The sequence below is a fragment of the Coturnix japonica genome, chromosome 4, assembly GCF_054131305.1.
Source record: "Coturnix japonica strain WE chromosome 4, WE-NBRP24, whole genome shotgun sequence".
NCBI lineage: Eukaryota > Metazoa > Chordata > Aves > Galliformes > Phasianidae > Coturnix > Coturnix japonica.
The window spans coordinates 57,889,027-57,905,086 of record NC_140666.1 but is presented as its reverse complement, the minus strand read 5'-3'; the positions used below and the strand labels follow the sequence as shown (position 1 = coordinate 57,905,086).

Below are 16,060 nucleotides of genomic sequence, written 5' to 3'. Positions count from 1 at the left end.
GGACGCAAGAGATCAGAATTTTGGTCCTGGCAGTGATTACTCAGAAGTGATTTATCAGGGAAAGTTTTTCTGTGGTATGTGCCTTTGATTCCCAATCTAATGATCCAGGGAATAAGGCGTTATTTAGTAGAGAGTCATGTTTATGAGAGAAATGATGCAGTTTGCATGCTGTCTTTAATCTTTTAATGATAATTAAAACATATAAAGGGCTACTTTTACATAGAGGAAAAAAATAGGAAGATGTATGCCTTTAAAACTACTTACATTGTTACATCTAATTTCTGTACCAAGTGTAGTTTTCTACAGTTATATGTTGGTTTATTTTTCAGGCCTTGCTTGACACTCAGAATCTTTTGAGAACACAGATTACAAATTTTACTTTCAATCTGGGCTTTTCAGGAAAATTTTATCACACAGGTAAGAATGGAAAACTAAGATTACTTTCATTTTGGTGGTGTTCATTGTACTATGCTTTCTTCCATGTTTCTCTGGGACATAATTTATGTGATATATCAAATAAATATTTTTCTTCTAAAGTTGTTATGCTGGATTAACCCTTTGTTTGAGCTACTGATCATGTAGGTAGAGTTTATAAATACATCTGCAGCATTGCCTGCACTGGGAAATAGATGGAATTCTTCCTTGCCTTTTATTAAAATTCAGTTCCTTTTGACCTGTTGTTGTGATAAATTGCACTAATCAAATGAAATGTTCTGTTGACTATACTGAGCAATCTGTTGAGCAATCAAAGTTCGTCTGTTTGGTTAGTTTGATCTCTACTATAGCAATACATTTTATCCACTGAAATAATGTAATACTTCAACCACTGTAGCTATATGAAGAAGTAAAAGTTAAGGTATTAATTAGGACTTCATATAGAAGAAGCAGGCAGTCTCTGCTGACAAATAGAAAAAGGCACACTTGAAAAATAGGGCAACATCAGAACCTGAAGGAGAGTCAAAAGACAACACAAGGCCATGTCATAGTTGAAAAATTTTAACATGAAAATAGAAAAGGTAACATAGGAAACAAAAAAGAAGAATTTATTCATAAACAGAGATGCAAAGAACTTGCATAGGCTTGATTGGTTTGCATGTTGAATGGAAGATGGAAGTGCATAACTCCTCTTGCGCTTAGTTGTGTACATTGCTCATAATTTCTTGCCATGTTAAAAGGAAGTCTGTTATTTAGAGCTGAAAACTGAACAGAAGCACTCTCCCTCCCCAAATTTCTTCTGGGCTCAGCAGAGATCACCCTGACTTGCAAGGACTTCTGTCTTCCAGGTGTAACCTGCACAATTCAAGGAGACTGACAGTCCTTAACTCCCTTACATTCAATGGATCACTTTCCACATCCATTCCTGTCCTTTCCTCTTCCCTTCTCTTGGTTAGATTGGCTTGGCAGAAACATCCTGGCTGCCAAGCCTATCACCTGCCAGTGTCTCAGCAGGCAACAGTACTTTCAAGACTATTTGTTTTGTTTCAGTTGACAGCACAGATACTTTGGATGGAGCATGCATGTGGGTTTCCTTGATTTGGTTGACCGAAATTTGGCAAAGATATTGCAAGTTTATAGTACAAACTGACCCAGTTACCAGCTGTAAGCTCAATGAGATGAGCCTATCTTTGTTACAGCCCATCTCTTCCTGAGGCTTTCTTCTTTTCCTGAAGAAAGATTTTCTTCATGACATGGCTATTTTACAGCCCTTAACCACTCCTGTTACATTCCTTGGTAGCAAGTGAACATGACATAGAACCAATTAGTCTCACATGGAGTAAAAAAATCTAATGATACTACAGGTATCAAAACATCATTATATATGTCTGCCTCATTTATTATTTTAGTTCCTTCTGAGGTAAAGAGGAACTTTCAACAATGAAGGAACGTCAGACAAGGTTTTTTGGTGGAAAAAGGAGAAAGTTGATAGGGTTAGTGAGAGTAAGGCCTTACCGATGGAGAAAACAGAGGCTGAAAGTCTGGAAAAGAGTTAGATTTACAAAATACTGAGAGAAAAAGGATTTGTAAATTGTTTTGATTTTTTTGGAAGGAGTAAGAATAAGTGTCCTAGCAGCAGGCAGGAACACAGTGAAAATTGTTAAGCTGTAATTTTTCAAAGTTTGGTTCATGCAGTCTTTATAAAGTAACCCATTAAGGAATTATTTAAATGTGACAGTCTTTGACAGGACTAGCCTATGAATAGAAGTGCACTGGGACTAGACTTAAATATCTGGGCTCAGGGGTTCAGGAGCTTCTGTCCTGATCTGTCAGCTCATTAGACCCTGGTATTTCCCAGCCCTGAAATGCTGTCAGAGACATAGGCTAAGTCTCTGCTAGGAAATTATTTAGGGCTGAAGGGCAGACATGTTGCTAAAGGCAGTGGTCATTGCTGTTGAGTTAAGGGAACAGTCTCTGAAGTGCTCTTAGTCTAGGCCAGCCCCACACTCCTGTGTGCACCCCAGGAGGGAGCAGAGGAAGAACCTCTTCCCAGCAGGTTGCTGGGATGCAGCTGCTTCTCTTGCTGACTGGAATTTATGAGCATCAGATTGGCCAAATGGCTCAGGGTCAGGCCTGTCACCATCTTACTTACTGATGTAGTTGTAGCATGAGAGGTGTAGGAGAGCAATACAGTTACATGCTGCTGCCCAGGCAATTCCTATTAATCAGCACAGTGATTAGAAATTGCTGCAGGGTCTGTTCCAGGGCACTGCATCATTAGGAACAGATGAGGAGAGCACCTGAAAAGGAAGATTCAGAGACTGAGAAATAACTCAGTGAGCTGCAGCATCCTTTTGGGTACATTTGAAGATGAAGGTTTCTGCGAACCTCTCAACAGTTTGTAACTGTAATGGTGAGAGTTAGAAGGAAGATTAAACTATTATGTTATGCAAAATGTTTTCAAAAGGCTGCTGGAAAAAAAAGTATTTCCACGTACCATAGGTAACAAATTTAATTTGGATAAGGAATACTAATAAAGAGTTGCAATATTTTCATTTATCCTAAACACTCTTGTATGCAATTTCTCAACTTCTGTCTCTTAGCTTCTGATGTTATTGATACAGCACATGAATATGAGGACAGTACTATACTGTATATTCAGTATGCTGTGAAAATGGATCACCTAATCTTTTACCTGGATATGGTTACTCCAGGGAGAGGAATATGTGTACTTTCTAAAACCTTAATACTTTGAAAAGTCAATTTTTGTTTTTCTCATTTCCATCTTATATCTTCCAACACTTGTAAGATCGTAATGTAGACTTCAAGGATTAATTTTTTTAATTTTATTCATTTATTTATTTATTTATTTATTTATTTATTTATTTTCAGGCACCGAGGAGGAAGATGAAGGTGATGATTTGCTGTTGAGATCTGTGGATGAGTTTTGGTGGTTTCCCCATATGTGGAGTCACATGCAGCCTCATCTCTTTCACAATGAGTCGTCACTGGTGGAGCAGATGATCCTCAACAAAAAATTTGCCTTAGTGAGTATTATTTTTGCTTTTTATATTGAGTTTATGTATTCAGAAAATCGTTATTTCTGGTTTTTTAGGAAAATCAGTGCTGGTAGGAGCTGGAGAATTCTTAACATATCTATGAACTTGCTCTGTCTATGTTCTAACTACCTGAGCGTGCTGAGTATCAACCATTCCCACCGTGCCCTGACTAATGCACTTTAAGAGAAGCAGGACAGAATACATAAAATTTGGAAACATTCTAGTATGTTTTAGCAACGAAGCTGTGTAAACAACTAACAGATGTCTGGAAGACAAAAGCAGAGTATGGCACAATGCCTGTACTTGAGATCTGCTGCCATAAATGCTTTTCAGCTGTTTTCACTGGTCTCTTGGAAAACTTCAATGGAAATTTTAGTATTTAGGTGTGTGTTTAGCATAGATAATAGGGTTTGAGGGCTAATAGCAGTGGGAGACTGTTGGACGGGTTGAATGTAAAGACATAAAGAAGTGTTATGTCAGAATACGTCTAAAAACACAACTTGTTTGTTAAAATAGAGAAATTTTATATTAAACTTTTTTCATGTCTGAAGCTTTGCATAATAGCCTGCTACTTGTTTCATTTGCTTAAAGTATATTGAATTTAATAACAAAGATCAGTATTCTCCTTATTTGAAAGAGGCTGAAAATGCTGATGCTTTATCAAACTAAATGTGCATAGTGTGTGTGAAATACTCAACTTGGGAATTAGTGACTGAAATCAATGAGTTACTAATACATCAAATATGATAGATTTCATGATTAGAATAAAAGATATTGGTTACTTATTTATTTCTGCATATTGTAAAACTTGAAAAAGGAATCTTAAAATCCAGACATTTATTTAGAGCTAAACGAGGAAGACTGAGACATTAGAGAATACAATTTCTTACATGTTCTGTGAAGATTATTCTTCCTGATGTTTATGCATGCTTAAGTGAAGTAGAAAAGATTAAGATAAAAGGAAGATGAATTTAAATATCTGTGATGGAATTAAATAGTATAAAGCTGTGTAACAGATCATGTCACCACTCTTTTATCTCCCAAGCACTAAAAACCAAAGCCAGATCTTACTCTTTCCTACAATGGCACATTATGCATACTACACTCTAGCTGCAGAGCCTCGTGTTATGTGCACCATGGGTGTGGTATGATCAGTGTAGTGGTGCCTTGGTCTTACTGAGGAGCACTGAGACCTTATCAGAATTCCAAAAGCTATGCCAGCCTCAGGGTGATAAAATCTTATGTCCCATTTTGTGTTCCTAGCGTGCTGTAAATGGCCATAGGGAATTAGTAATTACAACTGTATTTTGAATATTAAAAAATGAGGGTTCTCCAATGAGATTAAACCATATCTCTATGTTAAACGCACTATTATACTGTGAAAAAACAATAGCTTTCTTCCCATGCATATTCAACATTTTTTTTCTTGTTTTTCATGTTCTTCTGGAGCAGAAACAAATGCTGTTCTTTGTGAATTAGCTTAGTTTTGAGCTGTTAGTAAAGCTATCAAATCTTACTTAGATACATATAATATTGAATCTTGACTATTTAAGCTTAGCACAAATAATAAACATTAAGAATGTGTAGGTGCATCTTCATTTGTGTGTGAACATACAAACACCTAGGGGTACAAAAACTCGTGCTTTTCACCCTCTATGCACCTAACAGTATTTGTGACTCAAGGACAGTCTACCCATTTAGGTTGAGGAACATGTAAGGAAAAGGATATCTGAAATGAAAGCTACAGTGAAATTCAAGAGATTCACTGTTCTGGAAAGCAAAGCAAACATAAATAAATAAGATAAAAATCTCTTACAGCATTTGGAAGGAAGGGGTGTGTTTGGATTTCAGTGTCAAGCACATGCAGCACTATTGATTTCTACTATGTGACTGGAAACACAGATGATGCAGTAGATGTGATGTAAAAAATATCACAGCTTCTGTATAAAATTCTTGGGTATTTTAAATTACAGTATCTGTTTGTACCTGGTTACTTTGACAGCAGTGAAGCATGCAGCATTTTTTATATATTACATTTATTGCTGTAATGTGGTATTCCATGCAGTGAGTTGTTTATACGCCATTTGGCTTACGTACCAAATATTTGTGAACATGTGATTGTGGAAACAAATGAAGCTGTGCAGATTCAGTACTTCAGGTAGCACAGGAACTTTTCAATGTGGGCAGAAGAATAACGTCTCTTTCCATTTTTTTTTTCATTGCTGTGTTGTGTGGGGTCTGTTCAGCATCCTCGTAGTGTGTCATGAGCACTTCCTACAGAACGTGCTTCCTGCTCAGGCTTTTATTTCTTGTCAGAAAGACTACTTTCTTGTCTACCTAATTTCCTTTCACTTTAAATCCCTTATGTAAAAACTGGGACAATTCCCATGTTTTTCAGCACACCACTTTTTAAACTGTGTACCCTGTTTTTCTTGTCTTTGCTCTCCTGTCCATCCAGTACATCAGCTTTCATGCAGTACCTCTCCGGAAAAGATGAAGGAAGATTATTTTTCTAAGGTCATGGGCCCGTTTTTCTTTGAGATAAGACTTAAGAGTTTTTTGTATTCTTTAGTAATTGTTTTATTCAGAGGAAGGAACCCAAGTATCACCTACCTCTTATCTTTTCACATGAAGAGTAAATGGAAAATATAGTGAAGATGATGGTACGAATTATATATATAAAAAATACAACTCTTAAACAATTCAAAGGTTTTGTTTGCAAAGGCAGTTTTTTAAAATATTGCTATAGAACATTGTATGGGTAAGCAGAAATATGTGCTTGTGTGCTCTTCTTTAGAAAGAAAATAGAAAAAGTGTCAAAATTCATTAGAGTACGTTGGAAACCAGAAGCTGGAAAGAAAATACATTGAATCTCAAGAGAAAGTAATACTTGAATACTTGCAAGGTCAGTTAAATGAAAGAAGTCTGCAAAAATGACAGATATACTACAAAAGGTGTTATTCTAGAATATCTGCTTATTATCTTCAGTTTTACACATCACAGTTTTTATTTAGATGACACTAAAATGGTTGTTTTTTGAATATGATTTTATGCTGCTAGCAGACTAGAGGGGAAATAGGATGATCTTTTGTGAAATTCAACTAAGTAATTGTGTAGGGACATACAGTGAAAATCATGGGGTTTTTTAATTGTAAGTGCCAAATGCCATTTTGTTGTGTATGTGCCAGTGCTTTTCTCTCTCAATACTTAGTTTGTGAGCAAATTCCTTGTCAGAACTTGAAAGAATTCAGAAGTGTTTAATGCACTGGTTATAGAAATCAGCATAGAATGTTTTTATATCACTCTTGCCTCCATGTAAAAATGCGTATTCAAGTCTTAAGTTTCAAAATCCTGTGTTTCATCTTCACCATGCTGCCTTCCATCACTGTTAGATACCAAAACATATTGTAATGTCACAATTATTGTATATTTCAGACCTATTCTCAATCTCTCACAAAGGATTAGTGAAATGCCAAAATACTGTTTCTAATTTTTTTTGAAAGCAGTTATTCTGTTGTTCTATTTTAGGAACATGGTATTCCAACTGATATGGGCTATGCAGTGGCTCCTCACCATTCTGGAGTATATCCAGTGCATGTTCAACTTTATGATGCCTGGAAAAAGGTCTGGAATATCAGAGTTACTAGCACAGAAGAATACCCACATCTGAAGCCTGCAAGGTATAGACGAGGCTTCATCCACAAAAATATAATGGTGAGTTATATTTCTGATCATATTACCACCATTCCTAGTATCATACAGTGGTTTGGATTGGAAGGGACCCCTAAGATCATCTAGTTCCAAAGCCCCCTGCTGAAAGCAGGAACACCTCCACTAGACCAGGTTATTCAAAGCTCTGTGCAGCTTGGTGTTGAATGCCTTCAGGGTGGGGACATTCTCAACTTCTCTGGGCAACCTGTTCCAGTGTCTCATCACGCTCACAGTAAATAATTTCTTTCTGATACCTAGTCTAAATTTACTCGCTTCCAGTTTAAAGCCATTTTACCTCATCTTGTTACTACATGCCCTTATGAAAAGTCCCTTGTCAACTTTCCTGTAGGTTCCCATTCAAGTACTGGATGGCCACTGTAATTTCCCCCCAGCACCTTCTCTTCTCCAGGATGAAGAACCCAGCTCTCTCAGCCTGTCCCCACAGGGAAGGTGCTCCAGCCCTCTGATCATCTTTGTGCCCCTCCTCTGGACCCACTCCGATGGTTTGATGTCCCTCTTGTGTTGGGGGCCCCTGATCTGGTTCCCCCCCCCTCCAGGTGGGGCCTCACAATAGCAGAGCATGGGCAGAATCACCTCCCTCGACTTACAGGTCATGCTTTGCTTGATGCAACCCGGGATACAGTTGGCCTTCTGGGCTGCAGGGGCACACTGCTGTCTCATATTGAGTCTTTCATCAATGGAAACCCCCAAATCCATCTCCTCAGGGCTGCTACCACACAACTTCTGCCCAATGTATATTTGTGCTTGGGATTGCCCTGACCCATGTGCAAGACCTTGTGCTTGCATTTTACAAATTCTTTATTCCCATGTGGAAAAAGCATACCCTGGAAGTTCTCACTGTAACACATAAAACACGTATTGTTTTGCGTAAGTTGCAAGTTATGTTTGACAGTATCCTGTTAATTAAAATCGGTCTTTTGCTGATGATGCTACTGCTAAAGAAGGTGGTTTCCAGGAACCCTGCTGTTAACAGTTAACAGACTGTTAACTGTTCTGTTTCTGCTGTTAAATACTGATTCAGAGGTCTCAAGAAAGTAGTCAACTTTGCATGTTTTAACAGAATTAGTTAGATTTTTAGCAGGTTTTAAATTTACACACTACCATTAACTGCAGAATAATTTTGCCAGTTTATTCCATCTGAGAATTGGATCTTTATGCACGAATATTTTTTCTTCCATTTGAACTATGCACAGTTGACCTTATTTTGCTTTTTATCACACAGAAATGTGAATTGTGCTTTGCACTGTTACTTAACCCCCGGCTAGGCTTTGGGCCCAGGTGGTCAATCTGGATGCAGGGCAAATACCTACAAGGTGAAGGGAAGGAAGGTTCCCCATCAGGCTATGAAACTGCACAATTGACACAGCTACAAATCAAATCACACAAGTTTTCTGTATTACATAATTCACAGTGTAGTTTACTGACAGCAGTACTTGCCTAAAGCGTGAATACCAACATGGAAGGCATTATGCTAATATCTTTGGGTCACTGAGACACAAACTATTTCCAATTCAGAGAATATCATCTGCAGATTGTTTCATAACAACTTGCAGAAATACTTGATGATATCTGCTTGAGTAACTTTCTTTTGGAGCATGTAGGAAACTTGTAAACAAGATACTTGTGTATGTACCATGCTATACCTCTGGATATGGCCACAGTTTGGGAAGGTCTTGTGCCATAGCCCGAGTCTGTTGCTGTGCTACTCTTTTAATTCTGATATTGTCCTCCAGTTACCATGGATACCACTTTTCTAAGTGGAATAATAATATGTCAAAGTTTTAATGTTCCGTTCTATTTTGGGGTGAATTATAGATGAAATGATCTGCAGATATCCAGAAAGAAACTGACACCATACAGATTTAAGCTAAAGTTTATTCTCCTTAAAGCATTAATGGTGTGTTGGGGAAAAAAAGTGTTTGTGGTTATGCTCAGAGGGTGTAGAGCACTTGAGTAAGACTGATTGACTGAGAATCTCCAGAAATCTCTTTCATAAATTATTGTTAAACATAGAATTTGAAGATACACACTGACATGCATTTAGCACAAAGAAAAAGGACATTGGGCCAAACACAATTTACTGAGAATGGTTGTGTAAAACCACCTGTTTAGGAGTCTCAGACTTTCAGTTCTCCAGGGCAAACACATTAATAGTTTACATGCGCAGACTTATAGTGATAAATATATCCAGTAATAAATCTGTTGTGTAAGACTTGCCAAAGTATTTCCTGTCCAATATATCTTCATTCTCTGTGTCTATAAAGAATTGTTCTGATATTTCATCAGTGAAATCCAAAGTTTTTTAAAAAGTGTATGCAATTTTGGAACAAGAACATGAATTCCATACATTTTATGACAACACAGAATTTACAAACTATGATCACAGCATCTGGTGTAATATCAAAAGATGCTGAGAAATGTAAATGCAAAAGAAAGAGTATCTATAAAGCTCAAGTACCTGTCAAGTAAGAGAACTGCACAATTTAGAAGTTTTAACTATTATTTACTAAATGTTCTAAATTGGACTAAACAATTTTAGCCCAAAACTAAAAGTTTTGGGCCCCTCACTGCAAGAAAGACATTGAGGCCCTGGAACATGTTCAGAGGAGGGCTACAAAGCTGGTGAGGGGTCTGGAGCACAAGCCTTATGAGGAGAGGCTGAGGGAGCTAGGATTGTTCAGCCTGGAGAAGAGGAGGCTCAGGGGAGACCTTATTGCTCTCTATAAATTCCTGAATGGAGGTTGTAGTGAGCTGAGTGTTGGTCTCTTCTCTCATGTAATCAGTGATAGAACTAGAGGGAATGGTTTTAAGCTGCGCCAGGGGAGATTCAGGCTGAACATTAGGAAGTATTACTTCTCGGAAAGGGTAGTCAGGCATTGGAATGCACTGCCCAGGGAGGTGGTGGAGTCACCGACCATGGGAGTGTTCAAGAAACGTTTGGATGTGGTGTTGATGAATATGATTTAGCTGGGAAGTATTGGTAATGGTTGGACTAGATGATCTTCTAGGTCTTTTCCAACCTTGATAATTCTGCGATTCTCTGATTCTGTGATACTGTGATTTGATGATAGTCTCAGTTTAAGAATTATACATGATCATCAATCTTCAGCTGTTGAATTTCCATAAAAAAATAGATGTAATTGAAATATTCTGCAGCAAATTATTGTCTTAGGTTGAGAGTAAATATTTAGAAATTCTACTGGGAAGTGCACTTATTAGGTTTCCTTATTCAAAAGATACATTCTTTGCATGTCTTTAAAAATACATGCTTTTGTTTCTGCTAATTTTGTTGCAACTGGTCTTATAAAACCAGCTCAGCTGAGTGAAAAGAAACTGTTTCTTACAATATGAATAAAATCCATAAAACAAAGAAAGAAAGAAAGAAAAATATCAGTAAGATTCATCACATCAGCATGGAATTACTATTGTTGGTGATACCTGAGCAAAAGAAAATGATTTCAAATTGTAATTTAAAAATATAGCAAAACTATCTTTTAAATAAAAGGTGGAACTGATAAATAGAAATAGATTGACGTATTTCAGATTACATTTCAAATTCTTTTAGAATTTTAGAAATCTTTGATGTTCAGACTTCAAACACATTAAGAGTGGGAAATATGGATGCAGTTATTATAAGGAAGCTGCTTAATTGTGACATGCCTACTGAGATCAATCTCCAGTTTCAGAGAAAACATGATGAATTTTTGGATGTCATAGCTCATAATAAAACCACTGTTTCTTTTTGTAAACTCCATTCATCTCTCAGTGTATTGATTCAACTAAATCACTGTTGACTTTTGGCAATGTTGCAATGCCAAAACTACAAAGTAGTTATCACTAAGGAACATGATCAGTTGTGTTGCTTTTCTGGCTATTATCTCATGAAATGTATGGACAGTTTTGGTTTGTGAATTTCTCTTGAATCTTTTGTTGCTTTTTTTAAATTAAATTCAGGTGCTTCCTAGGCAAACTTGTGGCTTATTCACCCACACTATTTTCTACAAAGAGTATCCTGGAGGCCCAAAGGAACTAGACAAAAGTATCCAAGGTGGAGAGTTGTTCTTCACGGTGGTTCTCAATCCTGTGAGTACAATGTCATTTTGAACCTATTTAAAAAGAATTAGTAAAATGAGAATTGAGTAAGTGCTTCAAGGCTAATCAGAGCTGATATCCATATAGTAATGATTTCTCACGGAGTTAGCTCTTTTGCCTTTTCAGTTAATGAATTTAAAATATAATATTGTGTATGTTCTGTTAGTCATACAAAATTAATCCCAACGTTTTTGAATACTGTTTTGTTAGTAACATAGTAGTAGAAATATTTATTGTTCTGTTTTACTTCTGCATGAAATAAGAGCTGTGAAATTTAATTTTTAAGAGAAGTATTAAGAACTGGTATTACTGTGAGACAAGTGCCTCAGGTGAAATCCATTATCCCACTCTTTAGAACTCTCAGAATGTTGAGAACACCCATTGGTTTGAGAAAGTTGCAAGCAAGAAGTGCTGGCACTTAAACCTGTTTTGAGAATGTTCAGTTGCTATTCTATAAAAGCTTCAATGAAAAGATCACAATAAGTTACTTGCACAATAAGTACACTGAATTAATGTGTCTGTTTAACCTTTCATTTATATTTAATAGAATAAACAAACTATAAAACTACTGAATATTGGTAGGGTAGTGCAGTACAGTACTTCAAAATGGCATATTAGGCCAGTTGCATTAAAACTGACCTCTCAGACAAGGTTTTCTGATTTATGCAATGCTATGTGGACTGTACAATCACATATTTCTGAGAAATATGACATCCCTGATATAATGCAGGCTAAAAGAAGGGAAGTTTTTTTTTGTTGTTGTTGTTTTTTTTCCTAAATGCAACTATAAATGAATGTCATACCACAATATGCTGGATATGAATTGTTGTGATCTTTTTAAGGAGTGCCTTTGAAAAGATGATGTGATGGGATTTATATATATATGTGCATATGAACAGTTTGTAAAGTTGTAAGCATTAGTGTGGCAGGTAACCAGGTTGGAGATCAGGTTTTGCATCTTTGGTTGTTTTATGTTTTATTTGTGGGACTTGTGTTTGTACCACTTTGTACTTGTACCCCTATTCACATGTCAGGGTTTTATACATTTGTCAAATTATAAAATGGAAGATTGAATTTCATAGGCCTTCGTGTCCTATGAAACTGACAGTCCTAAAACTGTCAGGGTTGCTCTCTGAAGAAATTAACATGAAACATCCAACCTTTCAGAGGATGCAAAAATTCTATTAGAAGATGTTTTCTAAACATTTTTTGTTACCGGTGAAAAACCTATGAAGAAGAAACATTAACTAGAAATCATTACGGTGTCATCTACAGAGTAAATAAATATTTTTTCTTCTTTTTAATGTAAAATATAGGTAGAAATTAAATGCAAATCTTAACAAAGACCTTTGTTACATTTCCTGGTTTATTTTGGATTACTAATTGAAAGTGAAAATAGTTTCTAAATTATAAATTGTTAGAGTGTTATTTTAGGAACTGAGTACTACTCTATATTGAAATAAATGCCCCTAAGAATAATACTCCAATTTTCTGTGCAGTGTAGTCTTGTAATGGCAGCTATTCACATGAGAGGCTCTGCTTCCTTGTAGTATGCTCGAATCAATCACAAACTGCAGAATAAACCTAAAAATAAAAGCACCAAACCATATGTGAATCTCTGAGCTTTTTGACATGAGAGTCAGTATCGTTGTCATTTTCTCAGGGCATTCTATAGTCAGAGGTCTTGCAGGTAAGAAAAGCATCAGAGTGCAAATGAAATCCTGCTCTGCAAATGATCTCTACTGGTAATGTGGGAAATTGGTATCTAATCTAATAAGAATTGGTAGCAAATCTTGCGGACTAAAAGATGTATTTGGTATGTATTTATGAGCCTTCAGTGCTTGTTAAATTGTGATCTGATAGTGGCTGTAAAATGATGTCCATTCCCATTCAGAATGCTGAAGTGCCATGAAGCTAAAAAAAAACACCACACAAAGTACTAAACCTTGTTATCTACTTCTAGAATAATATTTAATATTCATTTCTTCTGTTAAAGATCCTGTTCACTGCAGTGGCCCTTAGACAAGATCATAGTATATCAGGATCTTGCACAAGATTTTTTGCATGCACACACACACACACAAAAAAAAGGCCTTCAGCAGCCCTGTATTGTTAGTATACAGGTATTAATTGTTTCATGTTATCAGTTAGATAACGCCTTACCAGGAGGATTGTGTGACTTGCACAGATTTTTCCAGGGAGGTCTGTGGCAAAGCTACAAGGAAAACCTGGATTGCACTTTTAGAGGAATGGATGTGTGTAAAAGCACGAGGTTGTTTTTTCTCCAGCTTCTCAGTGCTTTAGTAAACTTTCTTATAGGAAGGAACCTGGATGTCAGTGGAGACAGCTGGCAAAGAGGTAGAACTGCCTCTAAGTGGTATTGAAACTATATTAAGAGAGTCACAAGAAGAGATTATCCTGTCAATTAAAAGGAGACTGAACTAAACAATAGCAGGCTTCTGTCTTTGCTGTGCTTAACTGCATATCGCAGAGTAAGTCAAGCCTGCTGCTAGTTTTGTGAAATACAGCATCCCCTTATAAAAAAGATTATGTCTCTGTCAGTTTGTTTATTTTGCATTAGCTGCACCAGAATCATTCTCAAATAAATCCCAACTGACTTTTGCAACATTTAAATTGGCATATTTAAATAAATGAAGAATCTTTACTGGTATTAAAACATTCAGCAAGTGTTTTGTTTGATGAAGTTGTTAGAATTTTCGGTGACTCCAGATTCTGTCTGCAATATTCAGTGGAGTTTTTAATTAATAAAACATATTTCCATTAAATGTCCTTTAGAATTAAAATGTACCAGACAGAAATCAACTAAAGACAGCACTGCATATTCCAGCATTTTCCCTGATGATGTACGTGTACTCCCACTGGATCAGCAATTAGAGATTAGCTATTAGAGCAGCTCAGATCAACACTTGACAATCACAGAATGTTCAAAGTAAAAGGACCACTCACCTATAGCTGCAGCTGATGGAGGCTACAGAGGAACAAACAAATTGAACAGCTCTTGTTCTCCTAAATGCTGCCTGGCCAGCAACCTCAATTGACATGTGAATGGTGGGTTACCTTACACTGCCCTACACAGACAATGGGAGAATGAGTTCACTGTTGTCTGAAATAACTTGCTTGTTGTTAACAGTGCGTTTTTGTATTCTCTGGAACATGTACTAATTGATCATAGCATTTTCTTCTCATTGCCATTCTTATTTGTGAGATAGGTATATCCATGTTTCTTATTCTTCAAGACACTACCATTTTGTGGAAAGGACAGGGGAGAAAATAATATGGAGATATGTATTATGACACTGTAGAAATCTAAGACTATCAAGAACCTTCTGCAGACTTGATCTTATGTGTAAAACTGGAAGCAGTTGACTGAAGAAGACTACAAAGATCTAAAAAACTCCACTTTGAAGGGAATTCCAAATGATCAGTACTTATTATATTTGAAAAGGCATTTTAAAAAAACACTGAAATTTCATGGAGAACTTAGGCAGTGAACTCACTTCAGAGATCCTGAAGAAGAAAACCAGCCAATTAAATTATAGTGATAATTTAACTGAGAATCATATCAGGATCTTTCTCCATAAGACTGTTTTTCACATTAAGAACCTAAATTTGAACCACAGAATTGAATTTGGTTGGATATTTGCGACTGCAGTAGTTGATAAGACACAGATTCCATGTAGGTGTTCATGCTTTATATTACCCTTAAGTACAGGGAAGACTTTCATAGAGGATTACATTTCACATTTATCTCTGCTGTAGAATGTGTAGTGCTTTCCTCATTCATATCTTCTGCCATCTGCTTCTGTAGACATTGTTCAACATAAGACAGGCGATATGCAGGGCAAGCTTACCAGTTTCATTGCTTGGTTGGGGTTTTTTTAAGGTTTGGTTGTTGTTTGTTTTTTCTTAGCTTATTGTTTTTCTAAGTGCAACATTTCACTAATGAAAAGAAAGCTTAAGAAGCAGGCTGATGCTGTTAAATGCAGTTTCTCTCATCTGCTTTCTACTAGTCCATCAGATTTTATTGCCAGAGACAATTTGTTAATCTATTTGCTTTAGTTTTCAAATCCTCATATGGAGGATGTTTTGATTCTAGAATCCACATAATCTGGTAAACCCAGTTTTTTGTAATATAAGGCCAAATTCCCTGAGAACGTGGTTTGAAACAGTATTTTATGCCTTTTATTTTCCATTAAAATCAATGAGTTAAGCTGTACTGATTTAAATTTGTAGAATGTGTTCATGACGTAGTCCCAGATATGCCAGGATATGTTTCATTTAAGTATGGAAGATAAAAATCAGGAGTTTTGCAGTCCCACCAGATGGATGTGTAAGGCAAATCACGCTTCATAAAAATCTCCTATATCTTTTCTGCCTCCAAGAAAAACAAATAACACAAAATTTAGTAATTGCACAGCACTTATGTGCACTTTCTTACAAAGTAGTGGGTGTCTATGATCTGAAAAAACAGGATGATGCTCCATGGAGAGAAATCTGGTGAAAGTCTTGAAGTGTTTGACTATCCAATAATGAAACTAATATGTAGCCAGCTGTGTGATCTCCATGTATTTACTGCCATATTGATTGAAAGACTTCATGATTTAGGTTCTATGCCTGATTGGTCTTAAAATAATTGTAATGTTCATATGCACTCCATTCTGACTATTTTCCTTTAATTTCTAACTCTCCCAAGTTACAGTGAGTAGAACTGTTATTAAGCT

General features: G+C 36.4%; 1 protein-coding gene across 5 annotated transcripts in view; it reads left to right on the top strand.

Moving 5' to 3' along the window:
- Positions 1-16,060, top strand: part of LOC107313570 (bifunctional heparan sulfate N-deacetylase/N-sulfotransferase 3) — a 66,565-nt gene that overhangs the window by 28,688 nt on the left and 21,817 nt on the right. For all 5 annotated transcript variants that reach the window (XR_014945904.1, XM_085546942.1, XM_015861923.3 and 2 more), the window contains exons 3-6: positions 330-417; positions 3,328-3,482; positions 7,023-7,208; positions 11,181-11,309. Coding sequence is in view for 4 of the 5 variants with exons in the window: in XM_085546942.1 (XP_085403068.1) it covers positions 330-417; positions 3,328-3,482; positions 7,023-7,208; positions 11,181-11,309 (558 nt within the window). In the remaining variant the exon portion in view is untranslated. The remainder of the gene's footprint in view (positions 1-329; positions 418-3,327; positions 3,483-7,022; positions 7,209-11,180; positions 11,310-16,060) is intronic.